This window comes from Garra rufa, chromosome 7 (assembly GCF_049309525.1).
Source record: "Garra rufa chromosome 7, GarRuf1.0, whole genome shotgun sequence".
NCBI classification, from domain to species: Eukaryota; Metazoa; Chordata; class Actinopteri; order Cypriniformes; family Cyprinidae; genus Garra; species Garra rufa.
The window spans coordinates 24,562,789-24,587,400 of NC_133367.1; the positions used below are offsets into that span (position 1 = coordinate 24,562,789).

Here is a 24,612-nt window from a genome sequence, read left to right on the forward strand (position 1 = left end):
ATCAGTCGGTTGTGATGACCTTGAGTAGGCTGTGATGATCAAACTGGAATGATTTCCGTAACATAAACCTGAAAATCTATCAGAAATATAGGAATATTGCCAACATTTAACTAGTAAGTAGGTAAGTAAATAAATTGCATAAATTTCAACTAGTCCCTGATTATTTTTAACATTTAATCTCAAAGCTCAATGTTTTTTAAACAGTCTATACATTTAATTAGTGTAACTTTTAATTAACATTAACTTCGAATTTATAAGTAAACAATTATCATTTTCATTTGCAATGTAGTTTTATATTTTGAAATACCTTAATTCAGAAAACGGCATAGCCTAATGAAAGTTATGAAAGAAAACAAAAGAAAAAAATAAATAAAATGATTAAAAAGAAAGCTCTTGATAAATGGACTTGCTGGTAGACTCTCAGGGGCCTCACAACTTCACGGACTTGTAATTGTGATGAGTCAGTGTGGAGATTCCTGGTCTTTTATTGGTCATATCTGGTCTTACCCCGCCTCTCTCGACCAATAGAATTTCAGTGATTTGCATGCGGTCCCGCACAAGAGGATAAAGACACGCTTGTAGCGGTACTGATTTAAACTCTTCAGAGGAACTGTGGATAGAAGACATCTCAAGCAGCTGCTACCCCCCAACTGGAATATTAACCTGCTGTAACGCTGAAAATACCCGGATCTCAACGGCTTTTACACTTAGTTTAATAAGTTGTTGCATCCGTGATCATAATATTTAAATTAATATGGGGAGAGTAAGCAACGCTTGTTTTATATCTTGGATGTACTTTGTCTACATTTCCTCGGGTTTTGCAACTACGATTGAGCCAACGATTGAATTCACCACTTTTAGTAAGTATAAATGTATTTGTTTTATGAAATCATAAAATGAAACTTGTTTTAAAAGTTTAAAAAGTGCTTAAGTTTCACGTTTTCGGTGTCTAACTTAGAATAATACAATTTACAAATATAAGAAATTGCTTTTCTTGCAGCAGTTTGACCGCACAGGTCGTTATGTAACGTTACAGGCATGGCTTTATTTTACTGCATTTTATTGAATTTTGATTATATACCTGTATTCTTTACGTTTACATAAATGTAAAAAGGATTTAACAAACATGTGTTTATTGTTTTGGGGTTTTGTGATAATGTAGCATTTTTAATTCGAATGGCACTCGTGAATTTCGAATTCCCTTTATTTATTTATTTTATGGTCAGTCTATTTTGTTTTAATAGTGATTTGTCAAATTACATAAACTTTTACTTCACAGAAAACTTGATTTGTAAACATTCTGAAACTGATTATCTTATTAAAAAGTTAATAAGATAATTAAAACTTATTAACTTATTAAACAGTCAAATTTGTTGAATTATGGCATGGTAATTATCAGGTCAAACATTTCGAGTTTGAGACTCATGTATTTGATATGCCAAAAAAATCAGTTACGAACACACATTGAAGGACTTACAGTGAAACATTTTTATGTATAGCCAGACAAGCACTGGGAAAGCTTCCAAGCATGCCATTTGGAACTAATTCTACATATACAAAGTCAGGGAAAAGTATAAGCACGTGCAAGATAAGCTTCTTCTTTACGACTTCAATCATTAAAATTTCTATAATCAGCTTACAAGTAAAACATATTTAATGTAAGCAGCACTTACCTTGCTAGCTGTTAAACTCATTGTTGATCTGGTTTCGAACAGACAACATGTTGGAAAATGCCACAGAATGGATGACGGACTTCACTGACATCGAGTCCAAGTTTTCCTTCAGGACCAGCGAGGAACCCGAAGACGATCTGTGTTACATAGTTCCGGGTCAACCTGAAACCATCAAAGAATGTAACTTTAATCCAGACACCAAGACTTTCATAGTTATCCATGGATGGACGGTGAGTGCTTCTGCTACACTTGTTGACAACATTGAGTGAACATTCAAAGTTGTCCAAAAGCATAACGCCAATTATTTCGTCCCAGGTCACGGGTATGTTCGAAAGCTGGGTTCCTAAACTGGTAACAGCCCTGTATGATCGAGAGCCAACAGCCAACGTGATTGTAGTGGACTGGTTGTCCCGTGCACAACAACACTACCCTACGTCAGCCGCCTACACGAAACTAGTGGGAAGGGACGTGGCCAAGTTTGTCAACTGGTTACAGGTATTTCAAACACTTGGAGATGGTTTGATCTGATGAAGATGTTAAGTTTGTTTTATCCAGTAAACTTAATCTTGTCTCGTTCTTCATCCAGGGGGAGATTGGCTATCCTTGGGAGAAGCTCCATCTGTTGGGTTACAGTCTTGGCGCTCACGTAGCAGGAATCGCTGGTCTTCTCACCAAACATAAGGTTAACAGAATCACAGGTAACTTGATGTTGTTTCTTCGGGTGTCAATTTTTCATTTTATGCTAAAAAATGCATTCAAATGGACCTTCTTGGATCTTCAGGCATGGATCCTGCTGGCCCTAGTTTTGAGTACGCAGATGCCCAAAGCACCCTTTCCCCGGACGATGCTCTTTTCGTGGATGTTCTCCACACCAACACTCGCGGTTCTCCAGATCGCAGCATTGGGATTCAGAGGCCTGTTGGCCACATTGATATCTACCCCAATGGAGGAACCTTCCAACCTGGTTGTGACCTCCAGAACACCGTGTTGATGGTGGCCACCACTGGTTTAAGAAGTACGTTCCCATTGTCCTCAGATATTCTTAGGTTTCAAATCTCAAACATAAGCTTCAACGTTGCTCTTGGTTCTCCACAGACATGGATCAGATCGTGAAGTGTTCCCACGAGCGCTCCATCCACCTGTTTATCGATTCGCTGGTCAACCAAGAGCAAGAAAGCTTGGCCTACAGCTGCAACTCCAAAGACAGCTTCAACAAGGGGATGTGCCTCAGCTGCCGCAAGAACCGCTGCAACAAGGTGGGCTACGGAGTCAACAAAATTCGCACACGCAGGAGCAGCAAGATGTACATGAAGACCAGAGACGTGATGCCATATAAAGGTGAGGAGCACCAAAGTTTGTGAGGGGGGGGGGGGTTCATTTTAAAAAAATCCTTTCTAAATATAAATCTTTCCACAGTTTTCCATTATCAAGTGAAGGTCCACTTCTTTGGCAAGACAAAACTAAGCTACAACGATCAGCCCATAAAGATCTCATTGTATGGATTCCATGGCGAGAAGGAGAACATCCCTTACGTTTTGTAAGTCATCAGCCTTTCCTGGTGGCTATGTCAGTATTTAGTTCCCACAGGTTCTGAATTAACTACAAATGCAATGTTGAGATGTTTACCAAGAAAAAACAATTTTTACGACCTTACACTCTTAAAATTAAAGATTCTTTATCGCTGGTTCCATGAAGAACCTTGAACATCCATGGAACCTTTCAAATGCAGAAAAGGTTCTATAGTCTTAAAGTTTAAAATGTTCTTCAAAATGGTTCTTTATGAACTGTTTACTGAAAAGTCCTTTGTGGAACCAAAAATTGTTCTTCTATGGCACCACTGCAAAGTCACCCTTTTGGAAGCTTTATTTTTAAGAGTGTAGGTACCAAAAACAAACTGTGCAACTATTTGACCACGTTTTGCCTCAGATTGGATTCTGTCCTGAACTGAGATGTTTTTTGTTTCCACAGGCCTGCTTTGAACACAAACAGCACTGTGTCTTTCCTGCTGACCACGGATGCGGACATCGGCGAGCTGCTGATGGTAAAACTTTTCTGGGAGAAGGACACCCTCATCAGCTGGCCATGGTGGAACCCCGATGCCTTCCACATCCGCAAACTGCGCATCAAATCTGGAGAAACACAATCTAAGTAAGCAGAGAAACCTATTTTGACAACTTAAACCTTCTTTAAACCATGTAGAGTTCTAAAAGTATGTTTTGTTTTGATCAAGGATCATCTTCAGTGCCAAAGATGGTGAATTTTCCTACCTTTCCCGTGGAGGCGAAGCCGCCGTCTTTGTGAAAGACAAAGAATCCCAATCGAGCCGCAAAAACCAGAGGTAAATTTCCATCCGAGATCCGTTCAAGCTGCTGACACGGCACTCGTGACCTTCCCCCGCTCAGTTTTTATGTTCTTGTTTTATTTGTTGTGGTGGGTTTTGTTTGACTAAACCCTTTGCACTTTACACTGGCAGATTGCACAAGTTGAAGATGCACGGAAGTTCGTTCAAACAGAGCAGCGAGTAAAGACGCACATCAAAATTCACCTCCACTGGGATCTGGCACAGAACCTGCCAGGGAAAACTGGAATGGTAGAGACTGACCTCTCCCGAATATCCGGACTAGTAACCTTCACCCGATCCAAATCCAGAAACACATCCTGCAAGAATCCGCATCTTGAAAACATTGCTGCTGTGCAGTTTTAGAACAAAACATCACTTCGGATAATGCTCATCTGGATAGACAATCTTCTCTGCGACTTAAATCCATAAAAATGATAATCAAGTCTCTATGCAACATATTCATGCAAGTAATCAGTTCCAGTCTATCTCAAAATGACTTGCACTTAGTTAAAAGGATTAGTTAGTTGTCCACCAAAGAGACTCTTTTCTTTTAGAAAAAGATGTTATGGTTTGTTTGGTTTATCAGTATTACTCTTAAAAAATTTCACTTGGAGACTAAACTAGGTTTTTCCAGCTGTTTGTTTGGTTGTACTGTGAATTAGGTTATACCAAAGCCGTTTTGTAGCTATGCTAATCCCTATTGCCTCAGTTTTGTGTTTGTTGCAACTGAAAACCATTCTGAATGAATTGCTTTAACGAAAAAACGGGACCAAATCTTCTCTCTGCTGAATCAAGATAAAATTATTACTGTAAATATGTGTAATTGTCATTTATATATATATCTACAAACAGCTCTTCAGATGTCTACCTTTCTCTCATTTCTTGGGTTATTGTGTCTGGCACAGGTCACTTTAAAGGCTTCGCCTCCCTTTGATTCAGTATTGTTTGGCGAAAGAACAAAATCAACAAACGATTCTGCCACTTTTGTTGTGTTTTTCATCACCTCCCTCAATTCAGTTTTGTTTGGTAACAGAGAAAAATCAACAAACAGTTCTGCCACTTTTGTTGCGTTTCTCGCAACTCGCTTCAAAGAAACTCAAAGATTGTGTCCGTCTGCATTTTGAGAAAGCAATGAGGCAAGAAACTACTTTAGTTTATGCACGATCCAGCCAAAAAGTAAAACAAGATGCATTTGATCTGAAATGTTGACAGTATTACAGGCCTGCCAGGGTTGACTGCCCCACATAATAGCCACAAATACATCAAAACTGTTTCTTTTTCCTATTTATTGAATGTATATTTTTGTATATTATGCACATAATATATGTATTCCATGTTTCTAAAGTGCCCTTCCCTATTCTTTTAAATAATGTAGCCTCTCTATTTTTTATAAGCAAACATTGACTGATTGAAGTGACTGAAAGGAAATTAAATGATCAGTTGTGATCACATGAATCTATATGCCGTGCACTGTATGATGTCATTTTAATAAACGTTATGTTACAGTATGTGAGCGCTTTGCGTTTTTAATTTAAATCTTTATTTTATGTGCAAATTTCATGTCTGCATTTTATATATATATATATATATATATATATATATATATATATATATATATATATTAATCTATTCTAATGAAAAAAGTAATTAAAAAGACAACCACCTGCTGTTATTTTCTTCATGTTGGTTTCATTCATATAAAATATTAAGTGAATGGAGGGTCATCCATTGAAATAACAATGTGTTTAAAAAAAATGCGAGTGAATTGACTTACATTGTTTAATGGAAGAGCAACTCACGTGCAGTAACCTCGAATCAAAACACAAGGAGCTTGTTTTTCCAAATGCCCTCCCCTTTTCGTGGAAGAACAAGTTCTGGGAATGAAAATACAACATTCCGATACTTTCATTAGTCAGAACCTCCTGCAAGAGACTTGCGAAATTTCAGCTTTTCATTATTTTGGAATATATCCTACTTTTGCCAGTTTATCAAAAATATAAATTAAGAAATATCAACATTAGATATGGAGGTTTAAATCTGAATTCTTCTTAGAATACATATTCAAGCTCTTCTGAGTTCTTGCATGGTAGGCAATGATTTCTAAAAGCGTTTCCATCTGCTAAAGAGCATGTGACAGGTTATTAGTAACGATTTTGTTCTTGCAAAATATTTTGGATGAGCAATTAGCAGCCTGGTCCTTGTTACAACAAAGCAGCTGTCATTCTGAGTTTTGGCAGGATCGGAGTGTTACTGTATGATTATGACACAATGCGTGCAAAGGGCACTGAGGGTATTGGAACATAATGAGTTATGATTCTTTGTTTTCTCAAATGTCAAGTAAGGAGACTTTACATGTCTCTCCTCCATGTTGATAGTGTTTTGCATGAATATTGACATAACCTGTTATGGCAATATTCGTGACATAACAGGTTGTTGACATAAAAGGTCAGTTTGAAGTGGTCTAAAACCTGTCTGACCCATTTGCACAGTTATTTAACCTATAAGCTTTAGATAAAAGCTAAAGATCTGTGCAGTGTCTAATGTAAAGTGAGGCAAATACATGACAAATTTAATAAGTAAAAGTAATAACATTTAGTCTAAATAACGTTAGAAAAATGTCAAACTAACATGTAAAAAAAAACATTTTTGATAGATACCAGCTAACAAATTATATTCTAAGAACGTTTTGCTATTGTTCAATATGATAATAAACCGTTATTTCTGAATGTTCTCAGAACTTTCTGAAATAAGTAAGAACATTTAAATAACGTTAGACACACGTCAAACTAATACATAAAAAAGTTTTTTTAGATAGATAGATAGATAGATAGATAGATAGATAGAAGCTAACAAAATATGTTCTAAATATGTTCACTATGCTATTAAAACATTATTTCTGAATGTTCTCAGAACATTCAAAAATGACCCGTTTTGAAATGTATAAACATTTAAATGTTTAAAACGTTTTTATTGCTTTAACAAACATTATGGAAACATTCTATTTCATTATTTTGCAAACATTATGGGAATGTTCTTAGAACTTTCTGAAACAATAACATTCAAATAACGTTAGAAGAACGTCAAACTAATGTAAAAAAAGATGTTCTCCAAAGGGAAAGGAGCAACATGGTCATTTCACAGAACCTCTCCTTTTCCGTTTCAAGCTAGAAAAAAAGTCCACATAGATCTGAAACGACCTGAGCATGAGTAAATGACAGAATTTTCACATTTGAGTAAAAAGGTCAGTTCAAGGTGAAAACCGCATGTTTTATAATGGTAAAGAACCTCGTGAGACTTACACAGCTCACTTGACTAAGTCCTAAACAAACCGTATTACCCCGCCTGTGGGCTGAGACCAGTGGCTCTTACTAGTGCTATTTAGGAACTTAAGTCTGAAGCTCAGATTTCATTAGCGACTATTCAAGCGGGACAAGGAGTTTGCGAATATTTGATTTTCTCAGAGTGTTTTATAGCAGGCAGCGCGCGCGACAGAAAGGTGAGGATCACGGGCGCCAAAAGTTCACGCAGAAAAGACATGAACATTTTGTCATTTCAATGCATTTTGTGGCTCATATTAAGCTTCGCTGGTCTGTTGGTCGTTGCTCTGGAGAAAGAAATCATCACGAACGAACTCTTTGGTAAGATATTTGAAATGTTTGTTGATGCGCCGTGAGAAATGCAAGCGGATAACCTGTCCTGAGGCGTTATTTGAGTCAGAAGCGACGCGATTCTTTAATTTCATTTGTGTTTTCGATTTCCCACCGCAAATCCTGAATTTATGATGGGTGAACTTTAATATCCGGCATCTGAGCTTTTAAATCCATGAATTTGCCTGTAGTAACTGCCAGTGACAATTTACCTCACATTTCTTCGAGTTGACTAGATGTTAGATGATGTTTATATGCTGTTTTAAGAAGAGGATTTGTTAAAAGTACATTTCAAGTTCATATTCATCACAAGGTAGCTAATCTTCAGAGTACAATCTCATATCCCATCGATTACAGGCGCGATAATATTGTATAGTAAGGATATTATGGCTCCACCCACCTATAGGACGTCAGCTGAGCTGAACTATGGAAATATTTATTGCTCTGAACCTGTTTCATAAAGCATGCCAAGAATGTCGCACCTTAAACCTAATTTTTATTATTACTTATTTTATATTATGTTTTATTTCAATGTATTTGCATTACATCTTTATATTGATGTTATATTTTTACATACTTGGCTTTATAATTCTAATATTACAGTTAATTCTTAAAATCGTAAAAATGTACTTTTTATGTGATATGGCATTTTAATGTGTTTTAATAAGTACTATATTATTTTTTCATCTTTACATAGATAATATCCTTCAGGATCTAAGGGACCTGTCAGACATCAACAAAGCCAAAGTCAAGTTTTCCCTCAGAAACCCGTCCCAACCAGATGATGACGTGTGTTACATTGTACGTGGCAAACCAGACACTCTCAACATCTGCGACTTCAAAAACACTTCAAAAACCTTTTTGGTCATTCATGGGTGGACGGTAAATCAACAGTTTCGATCATTTAATAAACTTCAGACTCTTTTTCAAGCTGTCCCATGTGTTAAATTAGCTCTTTTTCCCCTTAGGTAAGTGGATTGTTTGAGAGCTGGGTTGAGAAAATGGTTGCTGCACTTTATAACAGGGAGAAGGATGCTAACGTCATTGTCGTGGACTGGCTGGACACGGCGCAGAACCATTACGTGGTGGCGGCACAAAACACGAAGACGGTGGGACAAGAGATCGGACTTTTTATAGACTGGTTAGAGGTTTGTGCTAGCAAATCTAATCAAATCAAATCACACATACTGCTATTCTAGATTTTTAATAAGCATCATTGTGCTCAATTCATAAGGAGGCAGCCAGTGTTCCTCTGGAGAAGTTGCATCTCATTGGCTACAGTCTTGGCGCCCACGTCGCAGGTTTTGCAGGAAGCCATGCAACCAATAAAGTTGGACGAATCACAGGTAGGTTCCTTGGCGTTCTTTAGGAAATAAATCCTAGGACAGGTCTTAAACGCAACGTATGAGGTAACGATTTGGGTTTTTGCAGGTCTAGACCCAGCTGGACCAGACTTCGAAGGAGCCCACGCCCATGGACGGCTTTCACCAGATGATGCTAATTTTGTAGACGTCCTTCACACATTCACCCGAGGTTCTCTGGGTCTCAGTATCGGTATCGAGCAGCCGGTCGGCCACGTGGATATATACCCCAATGGAGGAAGCTTCCAGCCTGGCTGCAACTTGAGAGGAGCGCTGGAGAAAATTGCCAGTTATGGAATCCTTGGTAAAGATCCCACTTGTTATTTGTAACTTTCCCAAAGATGGAAAGAGATTAGTTATGTTCATAATCTGGCTTTCAAATCTGTTTTGGCAACTTACAATGAAACCTGCTACAACCTTTCTACAATGACCTCATTCATCTGCTAAAAAAAAGAGGGCCAGATTTACTAACAGCTTAAATCAGGGCAAATCATCTTTTAATAATAATAATAATAATAATAATAATAATAATAATAATAATAATTCTTCATTACATTTATATAGCGCTTTTCTTGATACTCAAAGCGCTTTACAGTGTCAGGGGTATCTCCTCGTCCACCACCAATGTGCAGCATCCACCTGGATGATGCGACAGCAGCCATAGTGCGCCAGAACGCCCACCACACACCAGCTTACTGGTGGAGAGAAGACAGAGTGATGAAGCCAATCGGAATATGGGGATGATTTGGAGGCCATGATGGCAAATTTGGCCAGGATGCCGAGGTCTTTTGGTCCGTCTTTTGGCGTTAAAAGAGTACTGTCATGATTTACTAAAGACGCGCAGTGAAGAATTCATGCTGAAAAGGCGTTTACAAAGTTTTTGCGCCTGACTTTATTGAATATGCATTTGTAGGAGAAAATGTTGAGTAAATCTGGCCCTATTTACTTGTATGACTAAAAGTTCAAAAATCAAATCAATTATGTTTCATTAATACCCTTAGCCTTAAATAATGCCATCAGATGTGAGCACGAGAGGTCCGTCCACCTGTTCATCGACTCGCTGCTGAATGAGGGAGAAGCTAGCAGAGCGTATAGCTGTGGGAGCAACGACATGTTTGACCGTGGCATGTGCCTCCAATGTCGCAAGAAACGCTGCAACACCGTGGGCTACGACGTCAGGAAAGTTCGCAAGGCAAGAAGCGTCAAGATGTTTACCCAGACACGAGGCGCCATGCCGTTCAGAGGTCAGTGTTTGAAAAGGATAAAGTGGCGCTGCACAGACTGATCGGTATATGACATCAAAATACCAATTCACCAGTTGGTCTGCTCAGTGCCTTTTTAAGTCGAATACACCTAATGCCGTCCACCCTTGCTCTACGCTTGCCTGTGCTTATTTTGATTTGGGTACACCGCTTGTTCCCTTTATGAAATCATGTTGCATAGCATCTTGCCATCATTACTTGTCAATACTAAGTATTTAGTCCATGTTGCGTTCATATTTGATTTGAACCGTTTGGAAGCGGACCAAGACCCATCTTTTTAGCGGTCTCGGTCCACTTGTTTGGTGCACACCAGGGTTTGGATGGCAGCATTCACACTTATTCAAATGAACCGCACTAACAGAGCGTTCACACCATAATTCGTTTTTAATCGAACCAAACAAGACAAGTGTGAACACACCCTAACTGTAATCTCTTTCAGAACAAAAAATTTACAGATAATGTACTCACCCCCTTGTCGTCCAAGATGTTCATGTCTGTCTTTCATCAGTCGTAAAGAAATTATTTTGGGGGGGAAACATTTCAGGATTTCTCTCCATATAATGGACTTCTATGGTGCCCCTGAGTTTGAACTTCCAAAATGCAGTTTAAAAGCAGCTTCAAAGGGCTCTAAATGATCCCAGCCGAGGAAGAAAGGTCTTATCTAGTGAAACGATCGGTTTTTCTAAAAACATTTACAATTTATATACTTTTTGATCTCTACACAGAGTACACACAGAGCTAGACCAGACGAGCATTTGAGGTTAAAAAGTATATCAATTGTAATTTTTTTTTAGAAACTGATTGTTCTGCTAGATAAGACCCTTCTTTTCCTCGGCTGTGATCGTTTAGAGCCATTTGAAGTTGCATTTTGGAAGTTCAAACTCGGGGGCACCATAGAAGTCCATTATATGGAGAGAAATCCTGAAATGTTTTCCCCAAAAAACAATTTCCTTACAACTGAAGAAAAAAGACATGAACATCTTGGATGACAAGAGGGTGAGTACATTATCTAAAAAGATGGGTCTTGGCCTGCTTCCAAATGAACTCTGGTGTGGTTTGAATGAAATATGAATGCAACAAGGACCAAATACATCTAAACGAACCAAAAACAGGATATAATGACAAGACACAACGTTATGTGACATGATTAGAAGACGCAGAACAAATGTGGGATGCTAAAACATTTTTTTTTTTTCATTTTTAGTTTTCCACTATCAGCTGAAAATCAACTTCCATGGAGAGACAAATCAATTAGCGATGGAGCCAGCACTGACAGTCTCACTTTACGGTACCAATGGCGAAGCAGAAGATCTCCAGTTGAACATGTGAGAAATCAAAAAATATATCTTAAAGATTAGTATATAATTAGCATACCAATCAAATTCTGTTTGCTAACTTTCTTTACTAACTTCATTAAACAGACAGGAGAAGATCACGGCCAATAAAACTCACTCATTCCTCGTGGTAACCGAGAAGGCCATTGGAGATCTTCTGATGCTGAAGTTTAAGTTGGAGGAATCCACATCCAATTTACTCACTCGGCTCTCCTCGTGGTGGTACGGAGATTCTGCAAATTCTGGCGTACACGTCCACAAAATTAGAGTCAGAGCCGGGGAGACACAAAAGAAGTATGTTTCTGATGTTATTACAAGATAAAGTGAACATAAAAAGCTTTCGTACACTTCAAACTCACATTTCCGATCCACTTTTGCTGAGTGAAATCAATTAATTGATTTTAAGGAACTCGGATCTCCTCAAGTTCACACAAGTGTACGACACTCTTAAAAATAAAGGTTCTTTATTGACATCTACGGTTCCATAAAGAACCTTAAACATCCATGGAACCTTTTAAATGCAGAAAAGGTTCTTTATAGTCTAAAATGATTCTTCTAAGAACTGTTCACTGAAAGGTTCTTTGGGGAACCAAAAATCGTTCTTCTATGGCATCACTGCAAATACACCCTTTGGAACCTTTATTTTTAAGAGTAGCTGAGTAACACCAGGTGTAGTTCATCACATTAACTATGAACTACCAACATTTCACTACCATATCATACTTTTGAACATATCTACTGCTTTAGCTTCTCAAAGTAATGTTCTTAAAATCTTTTGGTTTAAAAGTTTGCTTTCTTCACAATAAAAGTCACCTGATTTGATTTTTTTTTTTCTAAAGCATTGACATTTACACACTTTTAAGCACTTTCATTCTTCATTTTTTAGGATGGTGTTTTGCTTGAAAGATCCTCAAATGGGAAGTTCAGCTCAGGATGTTGTATTTGTGAAATGCAAGGAGCCATGGGGGTCTTCATCTAAAAGGTGACCATAGATACTATAATTAAGGCTAATATTTTTTACATTTAATCTAAAATAGTTCTAATAACTTTAATTTTTCTTTCTTCCAACGCAGGCCCAAACTGAAGAGCTAACAGATTCACAAGCGATTTTGCTGAAGCCCTTCAACAAATGTATTTATACAGCTTTTATTTATTAAGACTGCAACTGCACTGACTGTACTGTATTGGATATATAATGTACTGCTATGAATGTGATTCATGCAAATGGATTGTGGACTTTTGTACTAGGGGGTAAGCCATAGGCTTTAAAAAAGCCTTGATATGTGATTGATTGTATTAAATAATACTGGATTTGTGTTTGAATTAAGTCATTAGTTAGTTTAGTTTATCATTATTTGTAATGACGATTCTGGGTAACAGCAAGCATTGTTCTACATTATCATGAAGATAGTAATAGTTTTGCAGCTTATACTCCACAAGTTTTACGTTATTGGTTCAGTCACATTTAGCCTACCTTTGTTTTGGCGAATTCGCTGGGAAAATCTAGGAACTTCAATAGGAATCCACGCGTGAGGGTGAAATATTTCAACACAGAGATTTCATACAAGTTCGTTCATAAACGAATATCGCTAATTCACTGTCTTACCCAACCTAAAGCTGCTTGGTTTGAAAGTTACGTCTGTTTGAGCATTTCTAGACTACTGGGAGAAATAAACGTAAGTTTTAGCCCGCAGAAAAGACGGTACATTATAAGAAGAAGATGGTACTCTAAAATGACTGTTTTACATTGGTTTACTTTTGACTGAATTAGACCATCTGTAAACACGGATAACGTTTCGAGGGTACGTTTTCTCTGAGGGAAATTTAAATCACGTACACAGTATCATACTAAAAATCTTGAATGTTTTACCTGTTACAGGTCAAATAAAACAACTACAGTACGTTAATAAACTAAAAAGTAATATGAACACATAAATGAAACATCTATTGTGTGTTGAATGTTTTATTATTGGTACAAGTGTTTTGTACATTCAATAGACAATCGATTTACCTAAGCAGGCAGAATACTGCATAAAATATACTGTAACTGACATTTAATCTAAGTATGTCTGCATACTATGCTACAACATTATACCCCATTTTTCATTAAAAAAAATGTATGTACATCTATTAAATGAACTGTTCATAACTGTAAATTTGTTTTATATATCATAATAAATGATATCTTTAAGCTAAACATGCCTTTAATGTTTTGAACTATGAACTTGAAGGTTTATGTTGCTTTTTTTCTCTAATTTCTTGGTGCACATATTACTCATTATATACAATATACACCATTCAAGCCAAATGTCATTTAGTTCTTAGTGCCTATCATGGTAACCCCACCAAGGACGTCATGAAGAGATAAAATCGTGAAAGCAAATTCAGCAAATCAAACAAGTGTAGTGTTGTGATATCACTCGTCATAGCCAAAAGCTTGTGAAACCTCCGGAGGAAACAAATGTGCAGAGACAACCATAAGTAAGCCAATCACAAGTTAATATGTACTATATTTTTACTGTACCATTCTCAAAAACGTGCATGAATCTACAGCCATCTGTTGTTATTAACTTTGTATCCGCTTTCTCAAAATCAGGATATCATGTTCTTGGATTTCTTTGAAAGAAACATAGGAGACATTGTGTGCAAAGTGATTGAGAACAATGATTTATAGTTAAAAAGCTGGACAGTTTTCAATTCTCAAATCGGCAATGGAGTTCAAATAACTTTGTAATGACCAATGCTGTGAGACACATAGCTGGTCTGGAAGAGGCGAAGTAAACTCAAATCATGTTTGGACAGATGCAGTCGACTCTCAGCTGTGCATCTGGACAGCCTTCAATAATCAGTCAGATGTTTTGAATATTCAAAAGTTGCCTCAAAAGCAATGTTTTCTTGCTTCCAGTTGGAAGGCTCCAAGTGGAGAGATGTTTACCTGTCGTCATCAATCTCAAGTGCCTGTCCAAAAACACAGATAGTTCCGGCCATTACTGCTGAAATGGCGAGAATACCCAGAAGTATCGCCCACCAATGTGCCTGCAAAAGAGAAGAGAATAGTTTCGCATAATAGCAAACATAGTCACTAAAGTGTTTTAGCTTGCTGTTATGCAGTTAGGGTTGTTCCATATTGGTCCATTTGGTTTAGGTGCCCAAAATATGTATCCATGGCAATTTTGACAAATGTCAAAGCTAAGTCCTACTTTACATATGACATAATTTTCAAACCGCGTATCACAAATCATTTCATTTCAATCCTTAAATATGAATCACTCAATTTGCAAAAGTATGACCAGTGCTCTTAAACAAATGTTTCGTGATGCGCAAAGTTCCGATCTGAAACAAATGTTTCGTGATGTGCAATCATTAAATCATTTTGCGACGCAATGATTTAACTGATTCTGAGTTTCACTACCCATCACAAGTGATGTTGATATTAAAAAAAATTAACTGCTCTATTAATTTGATCTGTTTTTTGCTAGTAAATAAGCTTCAAGGGTTTTCCAGGCCTTAAATAAATTTTTTTTTTTTTAAAGTTGCATACTACATTAAACCACATGCTAACAACAAACCTTCATCCAATCGGCCAGGTCATCAAACTCATCCAATTTCAGGAAAGAATTCTTAAGCGTTGCAATTGGGCCATCAGCATCTAGGATTCTGCACACTTTGAACCTGTCGCAGTAGCCTTGGTTTCTAGAGCAGGGCGTCCCAGGAACCAAAGCCACGCGTTTCCCACTAAAATAAGGCAGAAGAACCGAAGAAGTGGTGCTTGCGCAGGTATTAGGTTTATCTGTGGAGAGAAAATACCAAAGAAGAGAAATACAAGAAAGTGCGCTTTATTTACAATTTTATGAAGCAGTAATGTCAGCGCAAACAGTTCGTTAAAACAAATGGCTGTTTATGCGTCTAATTTATTTGGGGCAGTAAACACATTCTGTTGTGGCGGAACATTGTGGTTACCTCTTTGCTGGCAGCACATGTGGCACTTCTCTGTCCTGTTCTCTCCCGGGCAGTCACATTGCACCATGTCATACAATGCGCAGAGAGACAAGCCACATTCCTGTGACATCAAGCCACAAGACTTTGGTTAAAGAGGACATCACATTGTGTAATAAGATGATAGGCTAAATATACCCAATCTGCATGATTACTATGCTCATTAAGCCTAAATGATTCCATATGTTCAGTTCCCTACCACATATATTGATCATATTGGCCACAAAAGCAATCATTTTGGTTTCTCTTTTTTTCATTCACATAAATATATATATATATATATTATTTATGACAGTGTGATGTTTTTTATGACTTTGGCTCAAGAAAACTGTCTGTTTTCAATTAAATCACATATTTGCATGACATATTCTATGTCCTCAAGGCTGTTCTAACCTTTGTAGAACTCAAATATGTTGCTTTTTGACAAACATGATCCAAACTACAGCCATATGTGATTTGAAACCAGTATAAATTCTGGATGAGTTTTAGTCTGAACGGTATAATCAGATACCAATGTAAATTTGTAGATGCACTCAATATGGATTACACTTAACTGAAACAAACAGATCAGATTTAATCAATTACAAAATACGGACAGCGCGTTCTAAAGATTGCAATACAAAGCGGAATAGTACATAGTCCAAAAATAGCCAGATTGTCCCCGTTTGAACATACCCCATTAAAGCAGACACGTGTGCCATTGCTGCATATTGTCATGTCTGGCTTGGCGGCGGGTTCTGGACATACAGCAGAGGAACCGGTGCATATACTTTGGTTGCGACACTCATATTGGCGTTCACACATCACCCCAGCTTCCTTGAAGATGCAATGGGAGCTGCAGCACAGGCCCTGGCTTGGACTGAAACAAATACAAGGTCAAGAATTAACAATGATCATCTTCAAGAAGGTGGGTTTGATGGAGCCAATGAACCATAATCGATTCAGCTGTTATTAATTAATTCCAAATGGTTTTCTTGATGTAGACTTCATTTGCACATTTCCAAGTCAACAAGACTCTACAGAAGGGGTGTTCAACCCAGCTCCTGAGGACCACATTCTTCTAGAGTTTAGCTCCAACCTGTTCTAGAAAACCACCTGGAAAGACTTTGATGAGGTGGTTCAGATATGTTTAACTAGGGTTGGAGATAAGAACTACAGAAAGGCAGTCCTCCTAGAACAAGACTGGGCACCCTTGCCTTACAGAAGAAGGAGTCCAAACCAGCTCCTGGAGTGCCACCTTCCTAGAGAGTTTAGCTCAAATCTGCTCCAAAACAGCTACTTTGATGTTTTGAGTAATCTTGAAGACCTTAATATGTGGTTCAGGTATGTTTACATAGGGTTGGAGCTAAATTCCTTGGAGATTGGAGGTAGTCCTCCTATGCAAGGAGGGCCCAAACCAGCTCCTCGAGGGCCACCTTCCTTGAGAGCATGTTTTCAGAGGTTGGAGGTAGACTTCCTGTGCTAGGGGGGGGGTCCAAACCACCTTCTTCTAGAGTTTAGCTCCAACTTGCTCTAGAACACCTGCTGAGATGTTTCAAGTCGTCCTGAAGATCTTGATTAGCGGGTTCAGGTATGTTAAACTAGGGTCAGAGCTAAGAACTGCAGGAAGGCAGTCCTCCAAGAGCAGGACTGGGCAACCTTGTCCTACACAAAGGAGGTCCAACCCAGTTCCTGGAGGGCCACCTTTCTGGAGAGTTAAGCTCAAACATGCTCTCAAACACCTGCTTAGACATTTTGAATAATTTTCAAGACCCTGATAGGTGGTTCAGGTATGTTTACCTAGGGTTGGAGCTAAACTTCTGCGAAGTTGGAGGTAGTCCTCCTATGCAAGGGGGATCCAAACCAGCTACTTGGAGCAGATGGGCCATGTTCCTAGAGAGCTTAGCTAAAGCATGCTCTCAAACACCTGCTGAGACATTTGAACAACCTTGAAGACCGTGAGGTGGTTAATGTATGCTTATGTAGAGTTGGAGCTAAACTCCTCCTAGGTTGGAGGTAGTCCTCCTATGCAAGAGGAATCCAAACCAGCTTCTCGTGGGCCATGTCTTAGCTAAACACTCTAACAGCTGCTGAGACATTTACATAATCTTGAAGACTTTGATAGGTGGTTCAGGTATATTTACCTAAGGTTGGAGATAAACTCCTCAAAGGCTGCAGGTTGTCCTCCTACACAAGAAGGGTTCAAGGCAGCTCCTGGAGGGCCACATTCCTAGAGAGTTTAGCTAAAACATGCTCTCAAACAGCTGTTAAATAATTTTGAAGCCCTTGATAGGTGGTTCAGAGGTTGGAGATTGTCCTTCTATGCAAGGGGGGTCCGAACCAGCACCTGGAGGGCCACCTTTCTAGAAAGTTTAACTCAAACATGCTCTCAAACAGCTGCTTAGACATTTTGAATAATCTTGGAAGACCTTGATAGGTGGTTCAGGTGTGTTCATCTAGAGTTGGAGCTTAACTCCTTGGACGTTGGAATTAGTCCTCCTATGCAAGGGGGGTCCGAACCAGCTCCTGGAGGCCCACCTTCCTGCAGAGTTTACCTCCCACTTGCTCCAAATCACCTGCTTTGACTTTTAAAATATTCCTGAAAACCTAAATTAAGATTGATATAACCTATTCAGGTATATGACAAGTTCAGGAGCAGGACTGGATGCTCCTGTAACCTGTTTGTCATTTAAAGACTCAAAATGAAGCTCACTAGCACCACTAATATTTTTTTTTTTTTGGAACACCAGCTTTATTGAGGTCATCACAGTGGTCTACTAACAAATGTTGATTTGACATTACATCAATAATGCATGGACTATTGGACCAGATGAATTAAGGGACCTTATAGTGAAGAAACTGAATTTGTCAAAAAAAAAAAAAAAAAAAAAAAAAAAAAAGTCATTCTGACACAAAATGGACTTAATACAAACCTGCATTGTTTGTCTGGCTTCAGTCGACATTCAACGCCTGCAGGTTCCTTTGAGCTGTAACAACATTGATCACTTTCATCATGGCCCACGTCACATTCTTCCCCCTCTTCTACAATGCGGTTTCCACAAATGGGCTGATCACTAACTGACAAGACAAAACAGGTACACCTTCAGCCAGTTAGGTTTACCTCACGCATTGATCAGCAATGAAGATAAGGCTCAGTGTAGGAGAGATTTAGGACTGAGACAAGCTAATGTTCATTAGCATATCTATCCTATACCAGAATCTGTTCAGGTGTCTTACCTATAAAGCATTTGTCCTTCTTGATGTTCAGAATGTGACTCATGTGCCGCAAGCTGCAGGGGGAGAACTTGTCGCTGTTCTCCTCTATCCTGTAGGAGGCTTGAGGAAACATCAGGAACCTGCCTTTGCCGCCAGTGATCTCCAGGCCTCCACAGTCCGTACCCTCATCGTGCTGCCACAGAATATATCAAGCATGAAGTAAAATGTAGATTGGGAGACTGGTGTTGGTGTTCTCCATTAGGTAATTTAATGCAGCTAATTAATTTCTATATTTTCATGTCTAGAAAGTAGTACCAGGCTTACAAGTTATGCACACTATAGTGTTGTGTTGCTTTTCATTCACAGAAACTCTGCAACACACTGAAGGCTCCAGAATGAAATGAGATAAGTGGGCCAAAGGCCACTGGCCCCTTTCCCAGGCCTCCCTATAAATCACAGGTGATGTGGATCCTCAGATCTGCTCTGCATCCCAAATTCAGTCTGGAAACAATGAGCCATGCACGTCAGCCCTTTCGCTGTCAAATGTGACTTAACATGCAAAGGGGAGGTGGACAAGTGGAGCAGAGCAGAACTAATCTGCCAAAGAGCCCTAGGAAGTGTGAAGAACATGCCTACTACTAGTGAAAAAACGTCACCAATTACAGAAAGGTATCTGGACATGCAGCAAGGCCATCGTGCTCTATAGCGTGAGAATCAAACAAAAATAAACCAGCATTTGGCAACAGCATAGCAGCATGCATTTTCAAAACAAATGACACCAATGGAGATTGCAGCCATATTTGATTTGCAAACCCAGTGTTAATCATTCATGCATGTGTCATTTGTTGGTTTTTTAATATTTATTGAACCTACAAGTTTGTCTGTGAAAGGTATCAGACTTACCGGGGCTCCAAGACTATGACCCAACTCATGGGCAAAGGTCAGGTGCACATGTTTGGGAGAAAGGTAGTAGCCATAGTTCTGAAGAGTGATTAGACCTGTGTTATGGCTGGTGTTTTGACCACTCTTCAAAATCATTTCAGAGCAGATTCCTCCCCAGTTATCTAAGAATCAGAGAAGAGACAACACATCAGGACATTTCTCTTGAGTTTGAATTCATGTTTTAACACAAACTCCAAGGTACTACTGTGTATCCTGGAAATGGATGTGTCAGCTGGCCTAACTATTTCATGCCAGGATTTACATACTGTAAAAAAGGAGAAGAACCCCTAGCAGAGTTGTTTATTTTTTTTCCATATGAGCTCCCCTTTGATTTAAGCTCTTATAACGCCAACAGACAATTTTACTGCTGATCACAAACAGCTGGTCTTTTTTGCACAGCACTAACCAATTATATCACTGCTGACTAAAGTCTGCTGGTGGGTGGTAAGAGGGGGTAAGGACTTGTAGCTGGTCAAGACAAGCCTGTCCATCAAAGTCCTGGATTCTTTTAAACCAGGTTGTGAACTTTTAGTCCAGCAAAATCAAGGGTCAGGCTTACGTCTCCTCAGATGTTGTGAGATTTGTGTTCAGACCCAAAACATCGAGAACCCATTTACGTTTTTTTAGGCTTGTCTGTGGGAAATTTACAACCATTCACTGAGGCTGAATAAACTGGCTCACATAAAACATATGTGAACTATGGTTTTATAGAGGGTTTATGGTCTGTCTCTCATTAAGGGGCTCTCTTATCACATGAGGAATAGGTCTTCATTTTTGAAACTGCTGAGTCATTGGTCACTGTGGTTCATAAACACAGGAAGTTTCAAATGCAGCTAAAAAAATATTCTACACTTCGAAATTTTAAGGAATTGCAGACCATGTCTAACAGCCAATAGTGCTACTTTAAGGACAATGGTGTTGTCCTGACAAACACATTAAAATAACTATGTGAGCTATATTCAATTAGACAATGGAATATAAATGCATTGCATGGCAGAGCTTACTCATTCCAACTGACTAGGAAGAGAGCCAAATAAATTGAAGGTGAACGGTTTACTCCGGTGTACTCTAAGTCAGAGGCATCTTTACAGAACGTTGAGCTCTTTCCACAACATGCAAGGTGCCTCAGGGATGTTGTTGCCTTTCACAGTTGCTATATCAGGCTCTTTTTCCACTAGACTTGCATGGAGCCATTTTTGTCACAAGGTTTTTTAGGACCGAGGCTGTTGATTAGCAGCACAACATTGTCAGTTGACAGACAATGAGTAAAAAGTCCAAACCAAACACAATAGCCAAGTTTAATTAAGTATTTAAGTCCTGTTTAATTTGAGAAAGTAAACAGGACTTAAAACCCAAGGACTATTTTTAGACTAAAGCTTCCATATGGGTTTATTGTGCAAGGCCAATAGAGTGCTTGGGTGATGATATTTTTGTAGGCCAAACCAGAAGTTTGCATCACCCTGGTACTCTGGTCCCCAAATTATTCTTCTGTTGGCTTTTGGATTACTGGAGAAAATAAGCTCTGCGCCCAACAAAAGTTGATGATTCTTAAGGTTTTCACATTTAGGTTTGTTTGGCGAAATTATGCAGGAATGTCAACAGGAATCCTTTAAACTCTGAATTCAAATTTGCTGAACTGTTAACACTTTCATTTGCCACGTTTACCAAATATAGAAAGCTGCTTGGTTTAAAAATGACCTCTAAGTAAACGTTTATGCATCATACACTACTGACAATGGATTTACTTTGGCTAATGTCACCTCACCATTATGCGTTTTGTCTATCATGACTCATCTTCACAAGTGAACACAACTTTGGGAATTTTAATTACCAGAAGTGAAAAGCTAAATGTAGGATGTAAACATACTACACCCTTGTCACATGACTTCAACATCACCATCAAGTTTTCTAGAATACAATGTACCCATAAGACCTGTGTTCGTCTTCAGAACACAAATGAAGATTTCTGATAAATATTCTGATGAAATCCGAGAGCTTTTTGACCCTGCATAGACAGCGACGCAACTACCACATTCAAGGCCCTGAAAGGTAGTAAGAACATTGTTGTAATAGTCCAGAATGAAGGTTACTAGTATGAGCATGTAGAACGCGCTGACGAATAAAGTCTGCTTTGGTCCAAATTGGCCAAACATAGCGTTCTTATGGAGATGACATGATTACTCTGAGCTGTTTACAAAGCTACGCTGCTTGTTTAAATGAGTTTTTCTTTGTAAATAATCGCTTGATGGATGTCTTTGCACCTCGTCTCACAGCTGTTTCAAGTGTTGCGCTCAAGACCAAGCCTTCTTTCTCATTCATCAGCGCTGCAGCTCTCCAGGTGGATACTTTATGCGCATCCCGGGTTTATAAGAGCAGAAAAAGCATTCTGATTGATCATTCCCTTATACTGGTCACTATACTTTGTTGTCAAATTGCACAAATAGTGAAACTAAAGCTTTTCTGCTGACATGCTGGAATTTACTGGCATTTTGGTGCTGTTGTGTGAACGGTCTCTTACCGTCAAAAAGCCAGAATGCCTGTGTGAACAGCATATTTCTGTATTTACCGGTAAAGTCATACTTAAGTCAGGTAATTTTTCAACAATTTAACGGGATTGCTGTGTGAAACGGGCTAATGTCCCACAGCAACATTAAAATAGTGTAGAATAGTGTACAATGTTTTATTAATTTACCATATTTAATATTAGCGGCATCCAAGTTACTTGACATATTTGAACACTTTTAAATAGTTACTTTCCCTGGTAATTAGTTACTTTTATAATGATGTAAATCAGTTACTAACTCAGTTACTATTTGTGGGAAGTAACTACTAACTATAACTAATTACTTTTTTTAAAGTACCTGCCCAACATTGCAAACAACGTAAGGTAATTAAAGGTTGTATCAGTGATTTCAAGCCTGAAACATAAAATGTCAAATTCAGCTGACCTTTCTTCACGATTCACTCGCTGCCTGGTTGGAACACCGTTTGTTTTTCTGTGGAATCGTTGGTAGCACCGATTGTTTTTTTGGCATATCTCGGACCCTAGGCTGACCACAGAGACGCGTTTTTTTTACAGCCAATTTATGGGGCAGGCAGCGAGCGGATCATGAAGAAAGGTCAGCTGAATTTGACACTTTATTTTTCTGCCTAGAATCGCTGATACAACCTTTAATGACAGAATTTTCAACCCTTTAAAATACTACAACCACCTACCATAAACTGACCTCTCTACAACGCCCCAAGCTGCTAAGCAGGGTAGTGTGTCTTTGTTGGGTAAGTATGATTGACAGAAAGCCCCCACATTCCCTTTGAGCCTACTCCGCCATAGAATAAATGAGTAACAACAAGCCCAATCAACACAAGGCCAAAATACTAAAGGCTGTTGTAGGACTTGCAGATGTCTTGGTTCAACTTTCCAGGGCCAAACCGTAAGATGTTAGTGTTAGCATCCATCAAGTTTCTTGACATGTTTGAGTGCTAAAGCACTAAAAAGTCACATCAAAGTCATTGCTGCTTTTATGTTTTGAATTAATACGTTTATACATAAGGCCCATCCCGTATGGAATCGAATGCAACTTGATACTGGATTTGCATGGTGGTTTAATGCTAATGTGCGTGAAGGAACGCAAATGTGTCTAATGGGATCTCCTCACGTGAGGGTTTCACCATGGAGGCAAATGCGGAAAAAGGAATGCGGTTATCCTAGTTTTTTGTGGTGGGGGCAGAGGTCTAACATGCATAGCTTTCTGGTCACATGTCACCACTGCTGTTGACTCACACCCCCATTCTCAGCCAATCACAGCGGGCGCTGCGGTCAATCCCATGGCAGCATTGTAGGATCTCAGCTTGTGGCCTGCACCTCCAGCCGCAACAACAATAACCAAAACAATGACTGCTCAGTTTGCTCGCCGTGTGAGATCTCAGTGACATTCAGATACTGTAACCGGACTGAGGCCAGTCTACATTTACAAAGCACTACCTTTGTGAAAACGGACATATCTGAGAGTCACTGAGGGTCAAACTGTAAGGAATGTGTTGCTAGATGAGTGATGTCTTCTTGCTTAAAGTTGGTACTGTGGTTGAATGCCTACTTGCACCACACAACTATGCTAAATTATAACTGTAAGTTGTTCTGACTTACTAGTTTAACCAGCAGGAGTTCAGTGATCACGCTGGATCATTCTGCTTGATGGCATGTTAGTCCTATGCTGGTCTAAGCTGGTTTTAGCTGGTCTTTTTTTTAGCCAAGTAGGGGAATGAATTGATCAATAAACGCAGATGTTGTCCCATTCATAACATTCAGGATGTTGCAGATGTCCAGATTAAAAGGGAGCGACAGCTAAGGTCATGTCCTGTCATGTAGGGGAAGTTGCTAATTCGGAATGCAGGATTCATTGTGTCGCGAAGAGGAATGTTAATTACGAGGTAATCTTAGCGGCGGTAGTACAAACAATGCACCAATATTATTGCTTTTATTGGGATTATACTGTAAGAAGGGTTTTTTTTAAACCAAAGCAATCCAGTAGAGTGTACTTCTCAATTAAAAAATAATAATAAATATTTAAAATGTTTTTAATTTTATTTATTTATTTGAGCAATATCAAGCCAATTTTCTTCCATGTTTTAATTTTCACAGTAAATTTATTTTGATGGGAAATTAATACAATTAACTAAAAGAAATTGTTTAATTTTAATTTGGTTAAATTAAAAAAAAAAAAAAAATCAGAAAAAAAAAATCAAACTGACAACAGAGACTTTGATAAAACAAAACAAAAAATATTTTATATATAAAATTGTTAACATTTTATGAATTTAATTCATTGGACATGCTTTCAAATAATTAAATTTAAAATAAAAC

The 24,612-nt window shown here is 38.5% G+C and overlaps 3 protein-coding genes across 3 annotated transcripts in view; 2 read left to right on the forward strand and 1 right to left on the reverse strand.

The window, feature by feature from the left end:
* Positions 1-611: 611 nt before the first annotated feature.
* On the forward strand, positions 612-5,522 carry lpla (lipoprotein lipase a). The gene is made up of 10 exons (XM_073843836.1): positions 612-860; positions 1,716-1,903; positions 1,989-2,168; positions 2,260-2,371; positions 2,455-2,688; positions 2,769-3,011; positions 3,090-3,210; positions 3,642-3,821; positions 3,904-4,011; positions 4,147-5,522. Exons 1-10 carry the CDS (start codon positions 755-757, stop codon positions 4,196-4,198), a joined length of 1,524 nt encoding a protein of 507 aa, XP_073699937.1. The 5' UTR covers positions 612-754; the 3' UTR covers positions 4,199-5,522.
* Positions 5,523-7,412: 1,890 nt separating this feature from the next.
* On the forward strand, positions 7,413-12,827 carry LOC141338416 (lipoprotein lipase). Its single transcript, XM_073843956.1, has 10 exons — positions 7,413-7,652; positions 8,359-8,543; positions 8,630-8,809; positions 8,896-9,007; positions 9,093-9,326; positions 10,024-10,266; positions 11,489-11,609; positions 11,706-11,912; positions 12,505-12,600; positions 12,692-12,827. Exons 1-10 carry the CDS (start codon positions 7,550-7,552, stop codon positions 12,708-12,710), a joined length of 1,500 nt encoding a protein of 499 aa, XP_073700057.1. The 5' UTR covers positions 7,413-7,549; the 3' UTR covers positions 12,711-12,827.
* A 1,692-nt stretch (positions 12,828-14,519) lies between these two features.
* The window catches only part of LOC141338415 (disintegrin and metalloproteinase domain-containing protein 10), a 29,439-nt gene continuing 19,346 nt past the window's right edge, over positions 14,520-24,612 (reverse strand). The window contains exons 9-15 of the mRNA XM_073843955.1: positions 19,713-19,873; positions 18,831-19,002; positions 18,527-18,671; positions 16,290-16,473; positions 15,579-15,678; positions 15,188-15,408; positions 14,520-14,654 (exon numbers count right to left, since the gene is read on the reverse strand). Of these exons, the coding sequence (XP_073700056.1) occupies positions 14,550-14,654; positions 15,188-15,408; positions 15,579-15,678; positions 16,290-16,473; positions 18,527-18,671; positions 18,831-19,002; positions 19,713-19,873 (1,088 nt within the window). The 3' untranslated portion in view covers positions 14,520-14,549. The remainder of the gene's footprint in view (positions 14,655-15,187; positions 15,409-15,578; positions 15,679-16,289; positions 16,474-18,526; positions 18,672-18,830; positions 19,003-19,712; positions 19,874-24,612) is intronic.

Excerpts from the sequence above, each read along its gene's own strand:
- lpla (XM_073843836.1), top strand. The coding sequence starts at position 755 with ATGGGGAGAGTAAGCAACGCTTGTTTTATATCTTGGATGTACTTTGTC. Across the intron at positions 861-1,715 it reads GATTGAATTCACCACTTTTA|ACAACATGTTGGAAAATGCC; the intron begins GTAAGTATAAAT and ends GGTTTCGAACAG. Across the intron at positions 2,169-2,259 it reads AGTTTGTCAACTGGTTACAG|GGGGAGATTGGCTATCCTTG; the intron begins GTATTTCAAACA and ends TTCTTCATCCAG.
- LOC141338416 (XM_073843956.1), top strand. The coding sequence starts at position 7,550 with ATGAACATTTTGTCATTTCAATGCATTTTGTGGCTCATATTAAGCTTC. Across the intron at positions 7,653-8,358 it reads CATCACGAACGAACTCTTTG|ATAATATCCTTCAGGATCTA; the intron begins GTAAGATATTTG and ends ATCTTTACATAG. Across the intron at positions 8,810-8,895 it reads TTTTTATAGACTGGTTAGAG|GAGGCAGCCAGTGTTCCTCT; the intron begins GTTTGTGCTAGC and ends TCAATTCATAAG.